The sequence below is a fragment of the Convolutriloba macropyga genome, chromosome 14 (genome assembly GCF_964194025.1).
Source record: "Convolutriloba macropyga chromosome 14, txConMacr16.3, whole genome shotgun sequence".
NCBI classification, from domain to species: Eukaryota; Metazoa; Xenacoelomorpha; order Acoela; family Convolutidae; genus Convolutriloba; species Convolutriloba macropyga.
Genome location: NC_134481.1, coordinates 32,917,599 through 32,940,920, shown reverse-complemented (window position 1 = coordinate 32,940,920; position 23,322 = coordinate 32,917,599). Strand labels below are relative to the sequence as shown.

At 35.5% G+C, this 23,322-nt stretch overlaps 1 protein-coding gene across 1 annotated transcript in view; it reads left to right on the top strand.

The window, feature by feature from the left end:
- The first annotated feature begins 238 nt into the window (after positions 1–238).
- The window catches only part of LOC142353698 (uncharacterized), a 99,022-nt gene continuing 75,938 nt past the window's right edge, over positions 239–23,322 (top strand). The window contains exons 1-6 of the mRNA XM_075406022.1: positions 239–413; positions 12,795–13,296; positions 16,706–16,917; positions 19,835–20,000; positions 20,639–20,745; positions 20,962–21,189. Of these exons, the coding sequence (XP_075262137.1) occupies positions 13,108–13,296; positions 16,706–16,917; positions 19,835–20,000; positions 20,639–20,745; positions 20,962–21,189 (902 nt within the window). The 5' untranslated portion in view covers positions 239–413; positions 12,795–13,107. The remainder of the gene's footprint in view (positions 414–12,794; positions 13,297–16,705; positions 16,918–19,834; positions 20,001–20,638; positions 20,746–20,961; positions 21,190–23,322) is intronic.

Genomic DNA, 23,322 nt, shown 5'->3' with positions numbered 1-23,322 from the left:
GTTGATAATTTGAAAAATTCTTTTATTTGGTGGTGGCTTATATTTTTTGTCATTTTCATGCGGTGTGGTTATAGCAACTGGATAGTTTTACTAACTGGTTGAGTTATAAAACCATAAATCTAAACGCTTCGAACTTTTGAAGCGTGCATACCAAGCACGTGTATTATTTTTAAATTTTTAAATTAACTTATATTACATTAATTTTGTACGAGGCTCTGAATTGTCTTCATTTTCATAAGCACAGTTTTCATTATTCGTTGTTGGCTCTATTGGTATCGTTGGTCAATTGAGAACAAAAAGTATTGTTGTGCGTGCTTTAATTGAGTATCTTATCTTTATACTGCTGTGATCTCAAAACGTTGCGAACCAGTTTTGAGAGCTTCATATCAATATTCGGGATAACTTATACACAGGTGAGTGATGACATCCCTTATTTTTAAAAATCAGTTTCTCCAATAGCTATGAATTGTTAACCGTTAACCTTGATTGTAAATTTTAGTGGATTTGGTAATTGTTATCTCGGTCAAAAATGTATTCTACTGGATGTCTAATTCTAAGTGCTTTTGAAAGCGCTGATTTCAAAATGCTAAGTTTCATTAAGTTTGTCCAACGTGAAGCAAAATGGGATTTTTATGAAAATGAATCTTCATGTTCTTGATTTGAAAATTATTCTTATCTTGCAAGGAACTTAAAACTATTAGCTAATGAATAAGTTTATACATGTTAGGAGTATAATTCTGGCAAAATTAAAGCAATAAGAGCTCAAAGACGAGTTCAACGCAGGCTGAGCTCGATTTGTCGAAGGATTCCCAGAATTTTAAACTTTTTAGCAATTGGGCGCTGTTTTCAAATGCAACTCCATACTTCAAAACTCCATGTTATATCGGTTGGTTCGGCGCCTGTCGTTGCCGAGCGCTGCATTAACAAAATGGAGTAAAATAAAAATTTTGCTATGCTCTCTTTAAGTGTTAAATCTAGCTAGGAAGACTGTTCTTTCATTAATAGCTGCAAAGCGATGGCTTGGGCTTTTATTGGTATTCTCTGCAAGTTACGATCACGGCTTGACTGAATTGCGTGCATGATGTCATTTTTCACTCATTGTGGAGCGAGTTTTTTTAAATCATTCGCATATTTTGGTCCAGCGTGACTTAACTTTACTCTCAAATATGACTTTCCTCACTATCAAAATAACATTTTCACTCGCTATCAAAGTGACTGTTTGCAAGAAGCAGCAATGATTTAAACCGATTCTTAATAAAAATACACAAATAATCTGTTTCTTTTTAATAGCTGGCCATTGTATTGGGGCGCTGTCTTTTTTTATGATCTGTTCACATTTTCATGATTTTTAAGTCAAATTGGAGTAGTGATTTTGTTACGCCGAAACAGGAAGTGGAGTTTAAACGCCTGTGTTTTTGCGGCGTGAAATTTTTTCTCTAAATTTAAAGTAGAGTGCGAAAACGGTGCTTAAACAAAATTTCGCTTTCTGGCTAGCGGTTTTTCGATCACATGCGGCAATTTCACTCTGTTTTTTTACTGTTTTTTTTCAATTTTTTGGATTGGATTTTTTCTAAAGCGTTTTCCGTATCCATTGATAGTTCATTCTAGGCCTAGTTTTCCTTTTGAGCCAAATTTCCCTCTCGCTAGTGGTTTTTCTTTTGTTCGCATGCGGCATTTTGACATTGAATTTGTTTTTTTATTTTCTGTTTTTTAGAAATGGTTTTCCCAATTCATTCATAGTCCGTTCTAGGTCTAGTTTTTTGTTTAGTCAATGAAAATTCTTTGAATTGTACGTCAAGACTTGTCCTGCTATGTTCTTTGTTTTGTTGCGATTTTTGTTACGACCATATGACGTCATAACCACTTCAAATCTGCTTCTTGTTCATTCGTTCATGCCATTTAACTGAAGTGCGTGCGTGACGTAATTTTTTGCTCTTAGTGGAGCGAGTTTTTTTGTTCATTTGCGTGAATATATTTTTGGTCACACGACTTTCACTCACAAAATTGTCTTCCTCATTTTGAAATTGACTTTTATTTACTTTAATTCAAAGAGAGCAGGTCAAATGAGTGTGTGTCACTCTTACTGCTGGGTATTAGAGAGCAGCTAATAGAGGCAGCAAAAACTTATACAGATCTTTAATTAAAATTTAACATATCAGCCTTCAATTGAAAGATGTTTTTTTGGTCTGTCTTTTTACTGTTTTTTTTTGAGACTGCAGATCTACGAAGCTATTGCGGCTATTTTCTGGCAATCTGCCAGCTATGTTTTATTTATTTGTAAAATTGAAGGTTGTAAATTTTGATTGATAACCGATCATTGATATTATTCTGTTCAGTTGGATCACTCTCGCTACCTTGTGGGTGAAATCTTTAGAGTTATTTGTCCTGTTTCCACATACAAATTTTTCCGCCACTGGTTTACGACCCAAACAACTACAAAAGAACTCTCCGAGCTTCTCACTCATTGGGTGAGACACAGTCATTGTATCAGTGATGATTGACACCGTTCATTGGGTGACATATCAAAAAAGACTCCTCTTAACGGACAAGATCGGATTTCAGGCCTGCTCGCGTTCCCCTTCTGCCTATAATATCAAAACTATAGGAATTGGCATGATCGCAGACGCGCGAATAGCTGAATTGAGACTGACTGGGATGCCCTGTGAGAGCTAAAGATAACTTACGAATGGTCTCTGCTTTCGAGTTGTTTGGGCGATTTTCAGATACCATTCGTAAGTTATCTTTAGCTCTCACAGGGCATCTCAGTCAGTCTCAATACAGCTATTCGCCCCATTTTGCCCCGTCAGCCATGTCCCAATCTGAAGTTGTTGTCGGATAGTAAATTCTTTTGCTCGCAGATGAGTGACAAATGTGCGCCCGACCATGGCGTTACACGGCATGATAGACCGTTACATCTAGAGTTCCAAATTTACAAAAAGAAGCTTTTTCTCTTGTTTTTGTACACTTTGACAGTTGTTGTTTAAGAGAAGCATGGAATTCATTTTTCTGAGACAAATTAATCGCCAGAGCTGGAATGGGGCTTTTGATAGCCCGGCACCTGATTTTTATAGATGAAGAGATAGCAAACATGTTTTTTCTCTAGTGGAGGTATGATTGCCTAAAAAGTTGTCATAAGCTGAGTTATCAAGTTTTTCCTGAAGTTTACTTAAGAGGGCTGTGTGGTAGCAGTTTCACCTAATTCTTCAATTTTTTTTTACAATTGACGTCTGCGGTTCCGGATTATAGCCTCTTGGTGTTTCTACGAGATTGGAAGATTGGAAATGGAACCAACATGCGAAGCTTGAAATTGATCAGCTGATCTTATTGCAACGCAGTTTTGCTAATTGGAAGGCATATCTGGTTCCTTGAGTCATGTGACACTAGAGTTCCCAAAATGCCCTTAATACAAGCGTTTAAAGTGCCCTCAGACGTTGCGTTCTGAAGCGAGTCGGCTTTTTGCAGGATCGCTTGATTCGTCTGGCTTAAATTTGCATCAAAAGGAGTAGATAACGCAGGATGCCGAGATTATTGTGGATCGTCCACAAATGCAAAATCGTCGAAAAGTTCTAAGTGTCAAATTTTTCTACTTGGGAGCCTATAGCTGCTCCTAAGATTTCAATTCCTTCTAGGTTGTTCCTTCTGCTCGTTATGGCGTTGTTGGGCCATAGTTTGTTTTTATCCTTCCTGAGTTTCAAACAATAGTTTGCGTCTGATTTTTCTGGAAGTTCCAACGCTTTCAATCGTTTGGTTTTGGAAGCTGCAATGATGCCGTCATTAAGATACCAGCATCGTTGGGTCAGGTTCTTTTACAATTGGCCAGATTGCCAGAGAAAGCAAAAAAGGACAGAATGGATCACCCTGTTGCACGCTTACTGACTGCAAACAGTTGAGCTTTTGAGAAAATAAATTGCTTTGCTGGGAGTAATGAAAGGAGGCAAAGGAAATTATACTAGGCATCAGAGATTTTGTTGAGCTACGGATGCTTAACGCTTAAAAGAATCAAATGCCTTTCTGATATCAATTTGAAGAATGCTACCACTTTGCCTTCTTTTTTACAAAGGTTTTGTTTGCTTCACGGTTGTTAATGAAGCACTGTAAAAAACTGGAGCGACAAAACTTGAGAGTAGGCCAGATTCACTATTTTGGCCAGTGATGTCCTTACCCGCTTGGATTGATGCGAAATTTAACTATTGATTGCATATAGATTCTCTGGGTACATCTTTGTGGCCTCAGTTGCTGTAAAATTAGTGAGAGACTCAAGGAAAGCAGTTTTGCTTGTTCAAATTGATAAAACTCACAGCTATAGCATTCCATCGGATCAAGGGTTCTCTTTCACTTGGATGCAGTTTCCCTGACGTTTTTCTGTTGCCGGCTTAACACAGAAGATTAGTGAACTGACGATTAATGATGACAGATACCAGTTGGAGCAAAACTGTTATCCCGATGAGAGAGATCATCGCTATATGGTCCCAATATTGGAGCACGATTTAGTTGAAACTATGATACTTGAAATCCGCTTAAAACTACGATGAATGGGTGTGCTCTAAATCAATATGAGCCCATTGGAAATCCACTCAAGTTTCTTCAACAGCGATAGCGATACCACCTTGTGCTATATAGTGAAAATTTTGTTTAATGGGTCGAAACTTTTAACTTAATAATTCACTTCTTATCTTGACTGTGTTGACAACAAGAATTTTTCCGCAGAAAGCAATTATCTTTTGCGTGCATCCACCAACAGAAGTGAAAATTTAATCAGCAACAGGAAAATTTAATGATGAACAGATTTGAGCTATAAAGTTCGTGAGTATGCTGCTATATGACACGAAGCGGCTTCGATGATGCAAGCAAAAAATAGGCAACGACAAAATTGGAGGCGCTTGCTTCCGGAGCCAAGACACTTTGTCTTCGGGGACAATTCGGCCGTATGGCAATTTTTGTCATCATATTCCCTATGTTATTTAGCGCATGGTTGATTAATCGGTATTGTTATCGCTGTTGACAAAACTTGAGTGAATTGGCAATGTGCTCAATTTGATTTAGAGCACACCCATGCATCGTAATTTTAATTCGTTTTCAAGTATCTCAGTTCAGACTAAATCGTGCTGCAGCATTGAGACTATATAGTGAGTATCTTTTTTATCGGGACATAGAGTTTTGTCTCAACTAGTATCTGGAAACAAGATCTGTCACCATTAGTTGCCAGTTCATTAATCTGCTGTGTTAAGCCATTTGAGGAGACGGACCGGACTTTCCTTCTTGAACTGCTGATGGCAAGATATCACTGATTTTCAGGGAACTTTGAGTAAGCGCGGATGAACTATCGATTTTATTCGTTGCTTTGGACCGATCTATTTGAGCCGAAGGTGCTTTGGTTCCTAGGTTGTATTTCATGAACAGAACCTCAGAAGAATTTAAAAAGGAAACCGCTCTTTGAAGCGTATGGTTCAAATTTGTCATATGTATTTTTTAGTGTTGGTTTTCATAGATGATTGACTCAAACAGATGCCGATGCAGTCCAAAGCTGGTGCTCAATATGTTGCATTAAAATGAAATTTGTAGCAATTTTAATTGTTGTGCTACATTTTTTACGCAATTTTTCTTGCTTGAGCGGTTTTTTGTCTGAGCCTTTGACTTAAACATTAACCGGATTAAAAAGGTAAAGCCTGGAAGGTATTAAGTTCTCTTATTCTTTTGGGTCATTAGTCTCGATGTATGCTATTTACCGAACAAGTTTAATGCATTCTTTAAATCCTAAATTAAGGGTTTTTCGTGTATGAAGGAAGCACCCTCCGTTAAGCTGAAGATGGCCTGGCAGGTAGCTACTGGTGAAGCTAACTGCTCGGCAGTGTTTTGAGAGCTCCTATTAGTAGTGTTAGTTATTTTAGTGTTCGTGGTTTGGACGGTATTACGGTGCATTTGTGTGTGTGCGCGCCTGTGTGTTTGCATGTTTGTTTTTTGTTTATATTTTTGTATGCCTGATTGTTTTTGCTTGTTTGTTTTTGTGTGTTTCTTTGTGTGTGCGTGTTTGTATGTCTGTTTTTTGTTTGTTTGTGTTTGTTCGTTTGTTTTTGTGTGTTTCTTTGTGTGTGTGCTTGTTCGTTTGTTTGTTTGTGTAATTTGATTTTTTGTTTAAATAATAGATCTTGAAATGAATGTTCGACCTTTGCCTCAAATTCAAGACTCTTGAGACTTATTATTCCAGAAGGTTAGGAAGCCATGGTCCGTTGTGTGAGAGCATTTTGTGTGTTACTGGGTTGATTTTTTGTGATTTGTGTCAATAATTCATTGATGAAATTTAAAATCGCTTATTCTTTTTGAAGAAACCTCGTCAAAGTTTCATCCTTGCGTGGCTTGTTGATTAAATTCTTCAAAATCTGTTTCACAATCTATCAATAGAAAGAACATATATCAGCCTCAATGAAAACAATTGTGGGACCCCGCAACAAAAGCAGGAACAAAGGCAGGCAACAGTCAAAATTTAAAAAGGTCGAAAAAAAGTGGTGTCGAAGTTAATTAAATTATTAGCATCAAACCTAAATATTAAGACGATCCCAATTATGCCTAATTGAAGACAAAAAATAATTACCAGTGCCGTAGGTACTTGAATGATCATTATAGAACATTTATTCTAAGATTTATTGACTAGAATGTTCTAGAAGTCTGTTCTAGAACATTTTTCCGGTTTAACAGGAATGACTTTTTCACGCTTGACTTTGATATTTCGAGTGATTTCGAGTGATTTAAAAAGGAGTGATCCTGAAACAAAAGCGATTTTCAGCAAGGACCGTACATAACCTGTGTAGCGTAACGTTCATATGGCTGACTCTCATGTGAGATGCTGCGGGTTCAAAACCCTTACCAGTAAGAAGTTTTGCACGGTAAAAGTTTCTCTAATCTATGCCTCCTTCTAAACTGGTTGCCCCTTCAGTCGTTCGAGAGGAATTCGTCCGACGTCAGTCGGATTGCGTTTTCTTGAATATATTTTAAAAACGATTTTCAATTTTTGTCGATTTTGAACTTAAATTTTGTTTCTCTCAAAAGTTTTGATCTGTGGAATTAATTTCAGCGTGCTTATCGTGAGAAGCTTTCTACAACAGTTTTTATCCTAATTGTGCAAAATGCAAAACGGCGTAGTGTAGTCCTTGCTTGTGACTCCAGAAATTCAAGACTCTTGAGACTTATTATTCCAGAAGGTTAGGAAGCCATGGTCCGTTGTGTGAGAGCATTTTGTGTGTTACTGGGTTGATTTTTTGTGATTTGTGTCAATAATTCATTGATGAAATTTAAAATCGCTTATTCTTTTTGAAGAAACCTCGACAAAGTTTCATCCTTGCGTGGCTTGTTGATTAAATTTTGTCGTGCTTAAGATGAATGGGTGGCCAGGAAATAGTTTTTGAGGTTGATTGTAGTACCAGTTTTTTAAATCGCGTTTGATGTGAGTAGTGTTTGGGCTAAGCGGTCAATTTTGCAAGTAATAATTAATGCAAAATCATTTGGAAGTCTTTTTGGTCGTTTCTCCTTAATGTTGCCTCTTGTAAAACAAGCCAGGTGATATACAAACATGTTTTGTTCCTATCAATCTAAATCAAAACAGCCTCAGTTTCTTGTATGTGTTCAATGTATCCTGTCATCTCCAATACACTTCCGATTAATTCTCAAATTGGCTCTCTAGGCAAATTATTTATTGTAGCATTTTAATGGCTTTCACATCCAATTTGGTGTACTTTCAATGGCTCCTAACAGTCTACTTGCTACAATATTTATTATGCACGTTGTTCTTTGTATAACGGAAACACAGAATTGCTATTTTATTACCACAGAACAAGTTTTTAAGATTTTGAGTGAGTTTTTGGCGTATTGCGGAATAATAATTTCTATATTGAGTGGACGGTACTGTGTTTATGGTACATGTGATCGAGGGAAAATTGGTGAATTAATAGTTGGATCATCGTAATTTTTAATGCTCCTGTCCCTTCTAATTTCAGCTTTACATTGTGTACTTTTCAATCTGTTTTATGTATTTATGAATAAGAGAAAAGGAAAGAACATTTCATTGTAACTGTTTTGTGTTATAGCTGTGATCAAATATTTATCCACGTATTTATCCAATTGATTTTTGTAGAAAATGGGGGGATACAATTTTTCTTTGCTGCTCAGCTGTTTGTTAAAATTGTTCCACCACCAACCGCAGTTTTTTTTTCGCTCATCCGTTCTGTACCGCCGCTTTTTCTCAGCTTAAGTTTTCCTTTAACTCCGTTACTCTAAATCTAATGCGCATTATTTTTTTTATTAAGTGCTCTTATTACCTGAGTCTGTTTGGATTTGGTTTGAAACACAAGTGCATTTTTTGTTTTTTTTATTATCTCACCACGTTTTTCCTTTTTCGATATGAGTCATAAAAACTATGGCTACGCTCTCAATTTTATTCACTTTATTATGGCATTATTTGCCTGTTAGGAATAGTTACATGTTACTGATTCTTAGCTTGTATTTATGAAGTTAGTAGTTTAGTTATTATAATTACTGCTATCAGATTTTAATTTTTTGAATTAGTTATCAAATTTTTAACACATCTGTCATGAAAATAGTATTTACATTCTTTCAGGAGATTTGATTAGTTTGTACAAATTTATAGTCTATGTATTTTGTGACTATTTGAAAGTGAAAAGAAGTAAAAAATTTACTGAATCTAAATTTAATTAATCAACTGAAGAGCTCTAATAAAGTTATTATTATCTATGGCCAGATCAGCGAAGCTATATTACTAAAGCCTATAGTATATTACCAAAGAAATTTGGCAACTATTGATGGTTATGGCTTTGGTTCATATCTGTGGTATGAATATCCGTATGTTCTCATGTCAATTTTCGTGATTGCAGTGGGTGCACATATTGAAAGAATTCCCACTTCCTATTAGAAAGGGTAATCTTGTACATCTCAGCACGTTCCTTTGCGGTTGAAACTAAAAATACATGTTTAGCAGGAGACACAAAATTTTATGTCCTGACGAATTTTCATGGCTCAGATTTAATTAGTCGCTCACGTTTTTTAAATTACAACTATGTGTTCTCTAGCTTTTTGCCTTTTATCGCTTTTCCATTTTTATCAGTGCTTGTGGAGTTCTGGGCAAATATTTCAGGTTCCTTAAAACCTGGCATGAAATCATTCACAGCAACAACGTACCAAAGTTTTACATTATTTTTACATTCTCAATTGTTTTTGGGATTATTTTCATATTTCACAACTAGATCATGTTACTAGGAAAGGAAAGCATTGTTTTCGGATGTTTTGAGATTATTTTTAGGATTGAATTAATTTTATTGCGCGCTAGCATTTCTCAAGATTTTGCTGGAGCGAAATATACAATTTCTCTCCAAAAGGGAACAAAATTCAATTTTGTGATATGTTTTCATTCGTTTTAGTGTTGTTGATTCTGGAATTTATCTACCTGTGAATGTAATAAATTTCAGAGTAGCTTTAATGTTAGTAATATCTGTTTTTTTTGTGAAATTGAATTAACGTTCAGAAACGGCAGCTTCAAATAATTAGAATCTGAGTACTTCTTGTCGTTGCTAGTGAATTGGAATTCATAAAAAAGGGCAAATCGTTATTCTGCTTCGCGCAGGATGTTTCAACCCGTCCTATGTCCAATAATTTACCTTATTTGAAGACGTGAAATCCATTAAGACGAATGCACAAAAATTTTATTTGAACAGTGTTTCCGCTAAGACAAGAACAGCGAGTACAAAATCCTTTCAACGTCGACTTCATCTTCCTACTATGATTGTTTCATCTTTTGTATACGGAAATGTGAATAATTTCGATGGGTTACGTTTTTCAAATTTCAGCGTGAACTTTTTGTGTCCAAATTTGAAGACAGATTATCAAGTTTGTACTGATTTTGCGCATTGATTTCAACTCAGCAAAATGTTTTCAATAAGAGGCGCAATACATGAGTTTTTTGTATTCATTTTAAAAGTTTTGGTACCGAAATCATTACTGGACAGACTTTGAATTCGTAATAATCAATTATCCCCATGACAGTTCTTGTACACCCCGTACGGAAATTATCAAGCTTATAACTTCTTTTTTTTTCAAAAGCTTTCTCTTTTAGATCATTTGTTCAATTGATCAATTGTTAATTCCACATTTTAATGAACAAAAGAGCCTTTGAACAGCCATATACTAATACTTCTTAGGTAAACACTATTACTCTCACCTTAAGCATGAAGTTGGAAAGAATGGAGTGGAGTAGTATTGAAACATATTTTTCAAATCGACAAAAATGATATCACAAAAAACACAAAAGAAATCAAAATCTTAGTTAATTACCAAAAGGTTCAAGTATGATTGTTCAGTTATAATTGAACAGATGATTTCTTATTTGTTGATTTTTGTATCAAGAACATAAAGAAAATTTTCTCAGTAACCAAAAACAAATTGCTACTTGAAAATGTTTAGCATAACAGACACCTGAACTAGAATACAAGATATCGGAAAGAAAAAAAATGTTAACTCCACATAACTAAACAAAAATTAGTTGCGCTCCGAGGACTGGTGCTGACACAAAAAGACCGTTTTTATATTTTCAGCTGAAGAAATACTAGTTAAACGATTTAATAAATTTGCAAAAGCATTTAAATTTATCTATTGAGAATTAATACATAAGCATTTAAACTTTAAGTAAATGACCTGACAATTTTACTAGAGCATTAATGTCATCTAATGAGCATAAATACATTGCAAAAGATTTTTGTGAATATAAGATGATTGTAAATTTACACGCTTTTAGCTTAAATTTCACATTTTTTCATTATGCTGCTTTTATTTATTAATCATTCTATCCGAGCCATATAGAATTTTTGCTCTTACCATTTCATTTCCTAAAAAAAATAAAATTGCCTCAACGATTGATTCATTTTTCTAAGAAGCTATTGATGTTGTCCCATTAATATCTTTCCGTAAAAGGTTGGTTGGCCAAAATTTGGCTAAACGAAAAACTAGGGCTGCTTTAAAGGTCCTAACCTTCGTCACATAAAGGGTTCTGAACGAAAAATAAACTTACTTTTAGCATTAGCAGCTGCATTTTGTTTTTGACTGCTCTCGAACAAAGTTTGCCGTGTACATGTGTTCAAAATCTTAATCAAAATTTTTGCCTGACCGTTTTTGTGTTTCTGTACTAGAACATTCTCTGACTCATTGTGTGACTATTTCACGGTTGAGGTCTTAAGTTTTGAGTGCTCTCTTTTGAAATAAATTTTGTTGCTAATATAAAAGCGATTGTGAGCGAAAGAGAATCAAAGTCATTGTAGGTTAGTGGTTAAGATGCCAGACTGACAATCGAGGTCCTGGGTTCGAACCCCTGTGGTGTCTTTTGTTTTTACACCCATTTAAAATTTCCAAGCTACATTTCTTATAAATTAAACGTTCTCAGCCTGTCCTTCGAGAGCAATTCATCCGAAATTTTTGCGGTTTATGATATTCATCCGACGGTTTATGGTTTTACGTGGTTCCTTTGATAAAGTCTGTCATTGGATAAACGTTAAAAGGTCGTATAGTGCACTGAATTTGCTTAATTCAAACAATTTGAGTTTTTATAACAGAAGCACGATTGGTTTCTGCATCGCTATATCTTCGTGAAGACGGTTTATATTTGTATGAACAATTTCTCTGCGAAATTGGCGTGAGTTTAGATCGGATGTAGCATGGATGCTATTGCACAAGACCAAGTGTATGCGTGAAGTCTGAGGATGCTTGAGGATTATTTGAGTAGTTTCATCGGCTCAGTTATATATATTTTCAAACCGAAATATCGGTTTTTGTTTTCATACTTTTACTGATAGTTTCTCTGTTTAATGATCAGACGATGATTAGTTTGCAAAATTTGATAGAAGCGTGAAACTTTTTGTTCTTCATTTTATTTTTTGATACGTTTAGCGATCAACATCAGACACTTTTTATGCTCCCGACATTAAAAATTGATTTGATGACTTTTGTCATGAATTTTTTTTTATATTCCTGTGGTTATTATGCCCCAAAAATGCACCCAGAAGATACCTTTTCGTCTTTTGGAGTGTTGTTGATGGCAGTTTCTACTTTGTCAAGTAGATTTGAATTTTCATTGTCAAAACACCTAAGCTGGTTGGGGACTTTCTTTTTTCCATTTTTGCGAATTGTTTTTAAATTATGGGACCTCATGTCAGATGCCGTGAAATTTCTACTTTTAAGCAACTTTAAAATGGAATCCTCTCCCTCCGTTCACGGCTTAGAAAAAAGTGTTTTAATATATATTAACGTATTTTACGTAAATAATATATTACGTATTTTACGTTATTTGCTCTTGCCTGAGAGATTTCAATAGTGACGTCTTGGCTTTGCTTCTTCTGTTGATTGATTTTTTTAATGTATTTTTTGAAGTCAAAAACGGTGAATTACAGCAGAGTATATAATATTTGGAGTCAAAAAAGAGGTCTCAGTTTTTTTTTATTTTGAGAAGTTATTGTCGTTAGTTCACATTTGTAATTGATACAAAAATATTTAAGGTACTGAAAGAATAACCCTTGAAGAAAAGAAGTGTTTTTAGCTTTATCACCAGCCGTAAAAATAAGTTATCTTTGAGGGCTTTGCTTTATTTTTTGCATTCACTCCTCCGTGAATGAGCTTTTAGACCATTTTTTCTTCACAGAATGTGCGGCCGTGATAACGTGAAGTTTGTAATATTACAAACTGTTGTGGTTTAATGCTTGGTCTGTATATATATGACTGCTTTGCAATACTTTAACCTGTTTCAGATAGTTTATAGTGCCCTGAGGAAGGACCCAGTTTCCCTTCCCTCCGTCCTGACTGTCTATCGACCAGCAGGAGAGATATACCCAATCTATCCTTAGAAAACAAACCAACTATCTACTCAAACTGAACTTTGATTCATTCTTGCCTATTTGCACTACGCATATACATCAGAAACTGATACTCGCATCATTATCATCATTATACCCTATCATTCCCCACCCCTCTCTTATTGAATACCTTATTGTCCAATCAGAACGCAGTTGAACGTGATTGGAAAACTCGCATCAATAGAGTAGCAGTTGAACAGACTTGACTATGGAATACGATTCGGAATCGGGCGGTGGTGCTGCCATGGGTGCGAGTAGTATGCAGGGTCTACTTATGCAGAATTCTGAGCTGAGGAGGAAACTGGAGGAACAGAATGACAGTTACAAGTCTAAATTGGCCGCCTACCAGGAGGGACAGACCAAACAGACTGAAATTGTAAAGAAACTTCAACAGAAAGTTAGTCATTCTTCTATTTTCTTAACTGAAGGCGTTATCCAAATGTTTCAAACACAAAGATCACTAAAATAAGAGAGTTTTTCTTCCGGAAGAAGCTTTGTTATCAGAGGAGCTGTTTCTGCTTGGAAAATGGAATTAATAGTGTCTAGAGGAGTTTCTTTCATTTCCACAGATACGTCTCATCATTAAAACTAGAAACGATGACAGTCGTTGATTTTATTACAATAATCATAGAAACTGAAAAGGCGGCTCGTTAATGTGCGTTCGCACATGATGTTCCGACCCGAGCTCATCTACATTTTTGACTAAATTGTCAACCAAATGAAGAGATAACAAACAATAGATGTTTGAGTTTAAAGCAAACGTTACACAATTTATCTACTAATTGAATTACATAATGCCATGCCTCATTACAGCGCCTACATGATCTGACATTAAAGAGACTAAGAGACAAAAAATACAAAATTAGCACAAACAAAAATTTCACGGCGAAAACGGAATATCTAAATTTAAAAGCACCTAGTAACAACGTCAAAGTGCAGTCGGGTAAAACCTTAACTACACAAGTTTACTTTTTTCTAACAATAAAGCAGATGGAAAATGTTCTTAATGAGACTGGGTAACAAGTCGACAAAAAGAACGAACGGTGAGGCCAAACTTAAAAAATTAATCAACATTTTTTACACCAAGAAATTTCAAAAATCTTAAAAATCATTAGCTTTTAACTAAATAATCCTTAATAAAGTACTAAAAACTCATTACAAAACCAAAAGGACCTGTCTTTGGTTAGACTAAGCCATAGAAGCGAACTGAAAAGAAACTCAAAAAATTACAAACGATTTGCGAAAACAAACTATTGCTACCATTAAAGTCATTAGCTATCATCTGAATATTATGTTTTTTTAATTCAATTGTTCGATTCTACTTGTTCAGCTGAAGGATTTAAACAGAGATTAAATAAGTTTTCGTGCGCCACATTTGAAAACCACTGGGATCTGTTATTACGCGATTGTTCTGAAAGAAGAGAAAAAGAAACACAAAAATTGGCCACTCAATGAACGTTCAGAAATACGCATATTGTCCAGAAAACGCAATTAACAAAACAAACATTGTGACAAATAATATCAATAGATAATTTATCTCTTGAAATACAAGAAATTGGATGGGACCTCTCATTGACGAAAATAAGTTACAATTTGACGAAAAGAACAACAAAAACTGAAAAGTTTGAAAAAAACTTCAATATCATTATCATAAACTTTAAGACTATTCGCTATAAACTAACTGCTTCGGGTAACATCATTCATTCAATGCTCATTTAGAAGCCTATGAGATTTGTCAGCAATTTAGGGCTACCTAAAGAACAAAAACAGCAAATTCAAGAAAAAATTGAGCGAGAGAAGTGTCGAAGGCATTAAAAAAAATTAAACTTTTCACTGAAAACTCTTCTATTTTCAATCAATTTTTAAGAGCAATGAGATTTCTCTTATTTATCAATATAATTTCAAAAAATCAAACAAACAAATACATTAGAACAACGAAATTTTCGAGAAAACACGTATTATCAACGCAATTATTTTCATTAGCCTTCAACGCAAGCCAGTAAATACGCTAAATTATGCCTCGACGGGACAATAAGTTTGTTTGACACTCATATTTCATCAATAAGACCTTACAACAAGTTATTGACTATGAAAACGACAACAGAGACAGGCAAAAACCAAAAATTCATAAGAAAAGTGCCAGAAGAATATTTCGAAGCAATTCAAATAATAAGCTCTTCTCTGAAAACTTTATCTATGATCCGTTGAACTTTATCACTAAAACAATGGGGACCATCAGCAGTAGCATGATTTAATAAGATTTCAAAAGGATCCAAAAATTAAATAAAGTACGCAAAAACTAAAAAAAAAATTATGAAATCTCGTGGCATTGAAGTTTTAAAACTAATAGGTAGAAGATAAAACCGCTAATCAGATTAATTTTGGCTGCAGTAGAACGGAAAAAGATTCCGCTAGTACTGACATTGACCTACAGTTCAATCATTTTTAGGATTGGTTAATATTAAAAAAATCGAAAAATTGTTTTTAACTCATAACAGCCATTAAACTCAAAATCTTTCAACGGAGCTCAATATGTACGCGCAGATATACCCCGATGGAAGGATGTTTGTTACGCATAGATAATAACATGAATTCACAATAAGTCTTATGACACTGAATGTCCTCTTGAAGCCAATGGGATTAAAATATGATTTGGATAATATGTATAATGTTTGAATAATGTGATAAGAGATCAAAAGTAACCAATAATTAAAAAAATATCCAAAAAAATTTTTAAAAAAATTGAAATCCTGTGTCATTGAATACATATAACCAATGGTTAGAAGACAAAACCGCTAACCAGATTAAATTTGGCTGCAGTAAGAAGGAAGAGGGTGTTGTCACTCCTGGACTGATTTACAGTTCACGATAATAAGTTTTATTCTCTAATGTTCAAAAGAAACTCGAAAAATTATTTTTTAAGTCTTAGCAGCCATTAGCTGTCCCCTCAAAGCACTAGATATGTTCACTTAATGCTCATTAAGGAACGAACATATTGCACTGTTAATCAATGAATCTATGCCATAGGACTCCAAAAAATTAGTAAAACCTCAAAAAGAAATTCAAAATTTTAATTAAAATTATAAAAACTCAGAATCGAAGCCAAAAAAAACATGAGCAATTCCTTGAAAACGATGTCTTTTGTTCATTGGGCTTAATTTGACTGTGAAGGAGGTTTTTCATTAATAGAACCTTGATACAAAAAGTGACTTGGCTCTAGGTGACTTAAAAAAAGCAAAAAGAGAAAAGTTTTTATAAAAAAATGAGCTCTCAAATAGAATTCGATTTTTTTTTATAGTGAACTTCCCAATGAGACCAGAACTAGTCTTTTTTATCGCCTTAAGTCTATTAGGAACAAAAAATTGGTCCATTTTTAGCGTGAAATTTAATTTTGAAATACTATTTTTATAGAAAATATTTTAATTTGGAGAAAAATTACACTAAAAGTGAACAAATATCGCGTGTTCACACAAAACTTCAATCCTCGATAACTCCTCGAAAAAAAACGAAAATCAAAAAATCTTTTCAATTTTGAATTCTACGCTGGACCAGCTTTTTAATGATACCACTCACATTTCTCTACGACGAATATATCGATCGGCCAAAAATGACTGAACAAAAAAAAACCCATTTGAGTATATAGTTCCTCCCCCCACAAGTGGGGTCGGAACAAAAGTTGGCCACTATTTTTATGGAGTTTGGTGAATGGTAGCAGTTATAAAATTTGATTATGATGATATTGTGAAATTCATCAAAACATAATTACCTAACTATTGTTTGTGCTATTGTTTGTTTGTGTTTTTTAGTTGCTGCAATACAAGAAGAAGTGTGGAGAACTAGAGACAACTCTACACGAGAGAGCAAGGGAGAGTGACGCAACTAGAGTGGAGCTACAGACAGTCCAAGATCAGCTCAGTTCTAGAGTGGAGGATGCAGAGAACAAACTCAGACGGGCAGAACATGACCATAACTTGGATCTAGAGAGTGCCCTCATCAAATTGGAAGAGGAGCAGCAGAGGTTGGTGTGAAATTTTAGCATCAAAAGAGTTAGAAAAGAGTTTTTATTGCACGATTCTTCGAGTCGTTTCCGGTTTTACCGGCTATGTTTTTTCATGCAAAATTTTAGCCTGACCGTTTTAGCAATTTAATACTAAAAGTCAAATGATAAGTGCGCCAAAACTGTCGCCTTTTTTCACTTTAAATCCAATAGTGGTATATACACTATGGTACCCAAAAAAGCTACGTACACCAATAGAATTAAAAAGCGCTCCAAACATGAAATAATACATCATTCTGAGTTCAAATCAGTTCCCTAGTAACGGGTCATAGCGCTTTTAGCTTTTTAGATTAGGACTATTTAATGATCATTCAAGTACCTACGGCACTGGTAATTATTTTTTGTCTTCAATTAGGCATAATTGGGATCTTCTTAATATTTAGGTTTGATGCTAATAATTTAATTGACATCGACACCACTTTTTTCGACCTTTTTAAATTTTGACTGTTGCCTGCCTTTGTTCCTGCTTTTGTTGCGGGGTCCCACAATTGTTTTCATTGAGGCTGATATATGTTCTTTCTATTGATAGATTGTGAAACAGATTTTGAAGAATTCAATTCAATTGTTAGTTGCGTGTTTCGGTGACTTTGACCTCACTTATTTTCAATAACCTTCGTTTTTTTCCCCATATGTCTTTTATGTTTTCCTTTTATTTTTTCTGCAGTAATTTGCGTTATTAAGTTTTTGGTCACACGTAAATTCCCTCACTCTCGGAAATGACTTCTCGATTTGAAATTGGCTTTTGTTTACTTTAATTCAAAGAGATAACGTGAAGTGAGTGCGTTTCAAGCAGCTAATAGGGGCAGCATTAAGTTAAACAGATTACTAATCAAAATATAACTGCTCAGTATTTTAGAAAAAGAATATTTTTGGTCTGTTTCATCCTATTTTTTCTGAGACTTCGGGTCCACGAAGCTATTGCGGCTATTTTTGGCGATCGAACAGCTATGTTTGTTTTAGCGTAAGCTACCTATTCATGGCCGAAGAGTAACGCTGCGGGGTCCATAAGTTCTGGGTTGCGAAAAATTTTCGCGCTTAAGCTTTGGGTGGATAAGAATAAAAAGAACTAGTAAAACATTCTCCTACTGTTTTGTTATTTTCGGCAAATGGCTTCTTTCGATTATTTTACTATCTCAGAACAGTCGCTCAAAAAAATCCGCGAAAAAGGACAGGACTGCTTTTTTTTCTGCGTGATATTGCGAAAAGTTTGAAAACTTTTCTGGCTGGCCGTCTCTCGTCATTTTAAAAAAAATGTTTCCTGAAATCGCAACTCACCGAGTTTTAAATCGAAACGGAAACCATGCATCGTGAAAAAGATTGTCATTTAGGTTTTCGTAATTTAGGTCATTTAGGTTTTTATTTGAACACAGTTTCTGCGACACGTTCTGGAGCCATCTAGCTACGTTTCAATGTTTCATAAAAAAAGTTTGAACAAATATTAAGCATGCAATTATTGTTGTCCCTTCTTTGAACTATAAATGAAAGATTTGTTAAATTAAAAGATATGTTCAGCTTTTATTCAATGTGCACGTATTTGTGTAAATTAATAAATTGAGATAGGACTTTTGTTTTAAAGCATCTTTTGTCATAGCGTGAGCTTAATTTTTAATTCAGATAGGATGAGAGATTGATATAACGATAAAAGTATCTTTATTTCATTTTGGCGATTTTGATGTTTTGGGACCCATTTTTCTGGTATCTTTTGTTACACACTGCAGACGACATCGTAGGTTTTATTGAGAAATTTAATCGATCGCTTGTAAAAGCATCTGTGTGTTGTTGCAGACTTTGCGCTCACACACGTATCAGTTGTTTTGTTCAGACAGTTAGCTGAGCTTTACGTGGAATGATTTATGGAAAATCTCCCCTATTGTAAAAGTGGTTTCACTGAAACTGTCTTCCACTATTCCACAAACAGTCCCACCATCCATTACTCCCATTTTTTGCTTCCTTAGTGACTCATGTTCATTTGCGATTCACTTAATTATTAATCAAAGCAAACAAAAAATGTATTCAGAAAAATAACGAAAGATGAATTCACTGTTTTTATGCATAGAAAGGTATTAAAGAATTGTTTGTGTAATAAACTATACTGGCCTAAAAAGTGGCAGCAGAAATTTGAAATTACTTAAAATGTTGTTTAAATGGTGCGGGACAATTTTTGTTAACATAAGAGAACAACACATGTAATATATTTTCAATTTCACTTTATTTGGAATCTTTACCAGGGAAATGGGGCGTATTTGTCTATTTGTATTCCAAACCTGAAATTGGAAAAAGCGGCGGTTTCGATTAGGCTGATCAATTGTGGCTGTAATTTCGATGAAGGACGACATGTTTGACTGAAAAAGGTGTCTGTGTAATTTTACTGATGATAAAAGATGTTGAAAAAAACTAACTTTACTAGGTGTAGTTAGCACGTGAAAGCAGCTTTGCTAGGTGAGATATTTGCGCTCATCAAAAGCGATTTTTGAAACCTAAAAAATATTTAATCGCCGTTAGCTGTTTACCGGACAAAGCCAAATTGTGATGAAAACATTCAATGGAACTATCAGTTGTGATCATTCAATAATCCTTTAAGTGAAGATTGTAAAGCGACAGACTTGAAATGGCAGAGTGATTAGAAGTTATATCAAACGAATGATAAGAGTGTATGTTACTCGGTCGTGATAATTTGTTCTGTTGCTTCAAAATTGAAATTGTTTTGATAAATAAGATCTTATTTCTTGGAAAATATCATCTTTCGTAAGTCAGAATTCTGATCGATTATAATTCATCCAATAGTATTTTAAATTTGAAGGTGAAATCAATGATGAGGTGTAGATTAGCAAAGCTGTTTGCAATTAATTTTGCAAACTTGAAAAGTGTTAAATTTTAGATCTCTGAGTCTGAACCAGATGAACACGTTGCTGTCTGACCAGTTGAAGGAGGCAACAAGTGTGAATGGGCAACTGCAGAGGGACATTGAGAAGATGAGCACAGAGTGGCAGAGACAGAAGACTGAGTTGGAGAACATGGAGACAGAGTGGAAGGATGAGGAGAGAGTTAGTATTCACACTCCATTGTATTAGTCATTGTATTAGTACTACTACCAATACTACCAACTGTTTCGTTTTCTTGTTGCTTTGTTTGAATATTTTGCTGTTTTTGTTATAACTAATATTATTAATTACTGGACCGATTTTTCGTCTGGCCCATTTGATTTTTCGTCCTCGAAGACGGGTTAAACAGGTAACGCCCGGAGGGCATTAAAGGCTCTTAGAGACTTGTGGCTTACTAGACTCTTGTATGCGATTACAAGCCTCTGCTTGAAGTCACCGAGAACTTCTGGCATTTATGGCGACCAGTGGTTGCAGATGTTAAGCTAGAATTTCTAAGTGACTTCTGCAGAGTCTCGTAATATTGTTTAGAACATGCTACTTCTATGTTTAGAATGCGGAAAGTTTGAAAACAACTTCTGGCTATGCATGTAGAACCTTCTGGCACTGCAGACTTTCAGAATTTTCAAACTTGTGCGTTCGTGTTTTAAGCCTGGTTTCGGGAGAAAATAGATTCTGTTAATAGTTGAATTAACGCAAACAATCGTTTCTAATCTAGGTATGAAACTCGGAAAAATGAAGAATTGTTATTTAAATAGATTCAAAAACGTTTTCAATGTTATTTATATGTGACCTGTTTTCAGGCGTTCAACGAGTACTTTAGCAATGAGCACGCGAGGCTTCTCACATTATGGAGAGCAGTTGTAGCCTTCAGAAGATCTTTTTCCGAACTCAAGAGCTCCACTGAAAAGTTAGTACGCACATCCACTATAACAACTTTATTTCTGTTGAGAACATTAAAGGAATAGATTCGAACAGGGTTTTGTCGCTAAAAGGATTCAATGGATTGATCGCAGAATAACCCTTTGGTTCTTAATTAACCTTTCGAGGTTTAATTACTGAGAAACCATGTACTGAGTATAAATAGACATTTGTAGTCCTGAGTTAGATGAAATTCTTTACTCAGGGATATGACAGCTGTGCGTGGTGAGATATCAAAAGCAGCCCGCAATGTACAGTCAGCATGTATGAACTTGACCTCCAACCTTAAACACGAGGAGAGTAACTTGGCAATGGAGATCGACCGCCTGAGCAGGGATAAACAGGTTCTGGAAGACCAGCTAAAGGAGAAAGCCAGACAGCAGCAGGAATTGAGTGGACAGTGGGATCTGGAAAGGAATCATCTTAACCATAAGTTAGTCTTGTACCTAACGATCTCGCCTCCCCTCGTGAACAGTTATTAATTATTCGTCTGGCCCATTTGACTTATCGTTGTTAAAAATGGGATAAACAGGTAGCGCTCGGAGGGCATTAAGTAGCGGAGCAGCTCTCTTAGAGCCTAACACCTTACTAGTCTCGCTCCCCACCCCAATCCACACCTCATCCCTAAACCCCAGCTGGCGACTACTGAAGCCAACCGCTCGCCGGTCGTTTGAGAGCAATTCGCTCGATGTTAGTCGGTTATGGTGTTATTGTTACAATACTTTGTAATGGTTTATGAAGCTTAATTAAAATAGCAGTTAAGTTGAGATTAGTCACATAAGAGATTAAACTGTACATGAAAAATTCGCTAACTCGTATACAAGAGAGGAAAAAATTCGCAAATTTGCAAGTTTATGATTTTTCCTGACTAGCTTCAAAAAGTGACTTCGAGAACCTTTGCGCACAAAAAATTGCAGATCGATGTAGCGTAAATGAAGAATTACAAATAGTGAAATCGAGAAAACAGATCAAACGAAAGGTACACATCTAGCGTGCTTCCTTTAAATATTGTGGAAAACCCTCGAAAAAGTTGTTCTCGCTAAACCGGCTTTGTTGTGGCACCGCAACTAAATAGGGAATAGTCAGCAGGGCTGAACCAAAAAAGTACTTTGAGCAAATGCTTCCCTTTTTGTGACATCCTTTTTGCGACATTTAGTAATTTCGTTGCTGTTCATAATGCTAGCGTTAGTACCAACGTACAAATTCGTATACTTTTATGGTGAATCTACAGTTTTGTATTAGCAATTATTTGTGTCAGTTTATACGGGAGCTGCTTTGATGCGCTACCGTGAGCCTGCTCTAAATTAGTGAAGTAATTGGCTCTAAGAAAAATAGCAAAGCAAACAGGGGAAGTTATCAATATTTCAAAGCACCTTGTTTCTTTGCGAAGCGCAGATGGGCAACACTTAAGCGCAGCTTCAACAAATTTTTTCCAAGTTTTTGTTCAATTGCTCTCAAACTAGCAATTATACTAATTCTGTGGTCTTATGCGATTTTCGCTTGACCAATTTTTGTTGCCCCTTTTAACTTTTCGTCACCACAAACAAAAAAAACAGGTTAAGCCCAGAGGGCCTTGAGTGGATGAGCAGCTCTCTTAGAGCCTTACGTCTTACTAGTCTCCAAGTATGCGATTCACCGAAACTGTTTTGAGGAGACAATTTCTTGTTGAAGGACTGATCTTAATGTTAAAAGTTTGACCCCCTCTCCTCGGCCGCCCCTCCAAACCCCCCACTCCACCAAGCAATTTTGACCCCCTTCTTGTCCAGCCCTCCCAACCCGACTTCCCATCGCTTGATACCCTGCCCCAACGCTTAACCCTCCACTCTACTGACCCCCCCCCCTAATACTAGCATCGCCAAGCCCCAGCTGGCTACTACCGAAGCCAACCGCTGGCCGGTCGTCTGAGAGCGATTCGCCTGACTTAGTCTGTTATGTTTAATAATTTTTAAGTCTTAATTTTACTTTTTTCAACGCTGAATGTCTGCGAAGCAATTGCAGCCATTTTGTGGTGGCTTTCTTTGAGAACTGTTTTATTATTTGCTCTCGAACAAAGTTTGGGGCAATTTTTGTATACGTGTGTGTCTTATGGCAAGTTTTCGCTGGACCGTTTTCTTCTAGAATATTCTTTCGATTTCACTTCTTAAGGGTGTTTTTCACGCTGGACTTGATTTTTTGCTTGACCTAAATTGATCCGATGGAGAAAATAAGTCTGCGTTGCTCAAAAAATCGATTGTAAGGTATGAGGTCAATGGCTTAATAGCCGAGTGGTAAGTGTTTCAGGCTAGGACGCAGTAGATAAAGGATCAGAATCCCTCATTCGTTGGTTTTTTTTTGCTCCCTTAAAGAAAAGTTTTACTCCCTCTGAATTAATTTGCCCAGCCTGTTATTTGAGAGCAATTTGTCCTTTAGTTGGTTTATGTTAAAATATAATGTCGATCTGATACCTAAAGATATGCTAAAGAGTATTATAATCTGGAAGAAGAGTGGATTTTTTACAACTTCAGACCTCTTCAATTACTTTCGAGTTATTCCTACAAAAATAATTCAATTTGTCAAGCGATTTTCG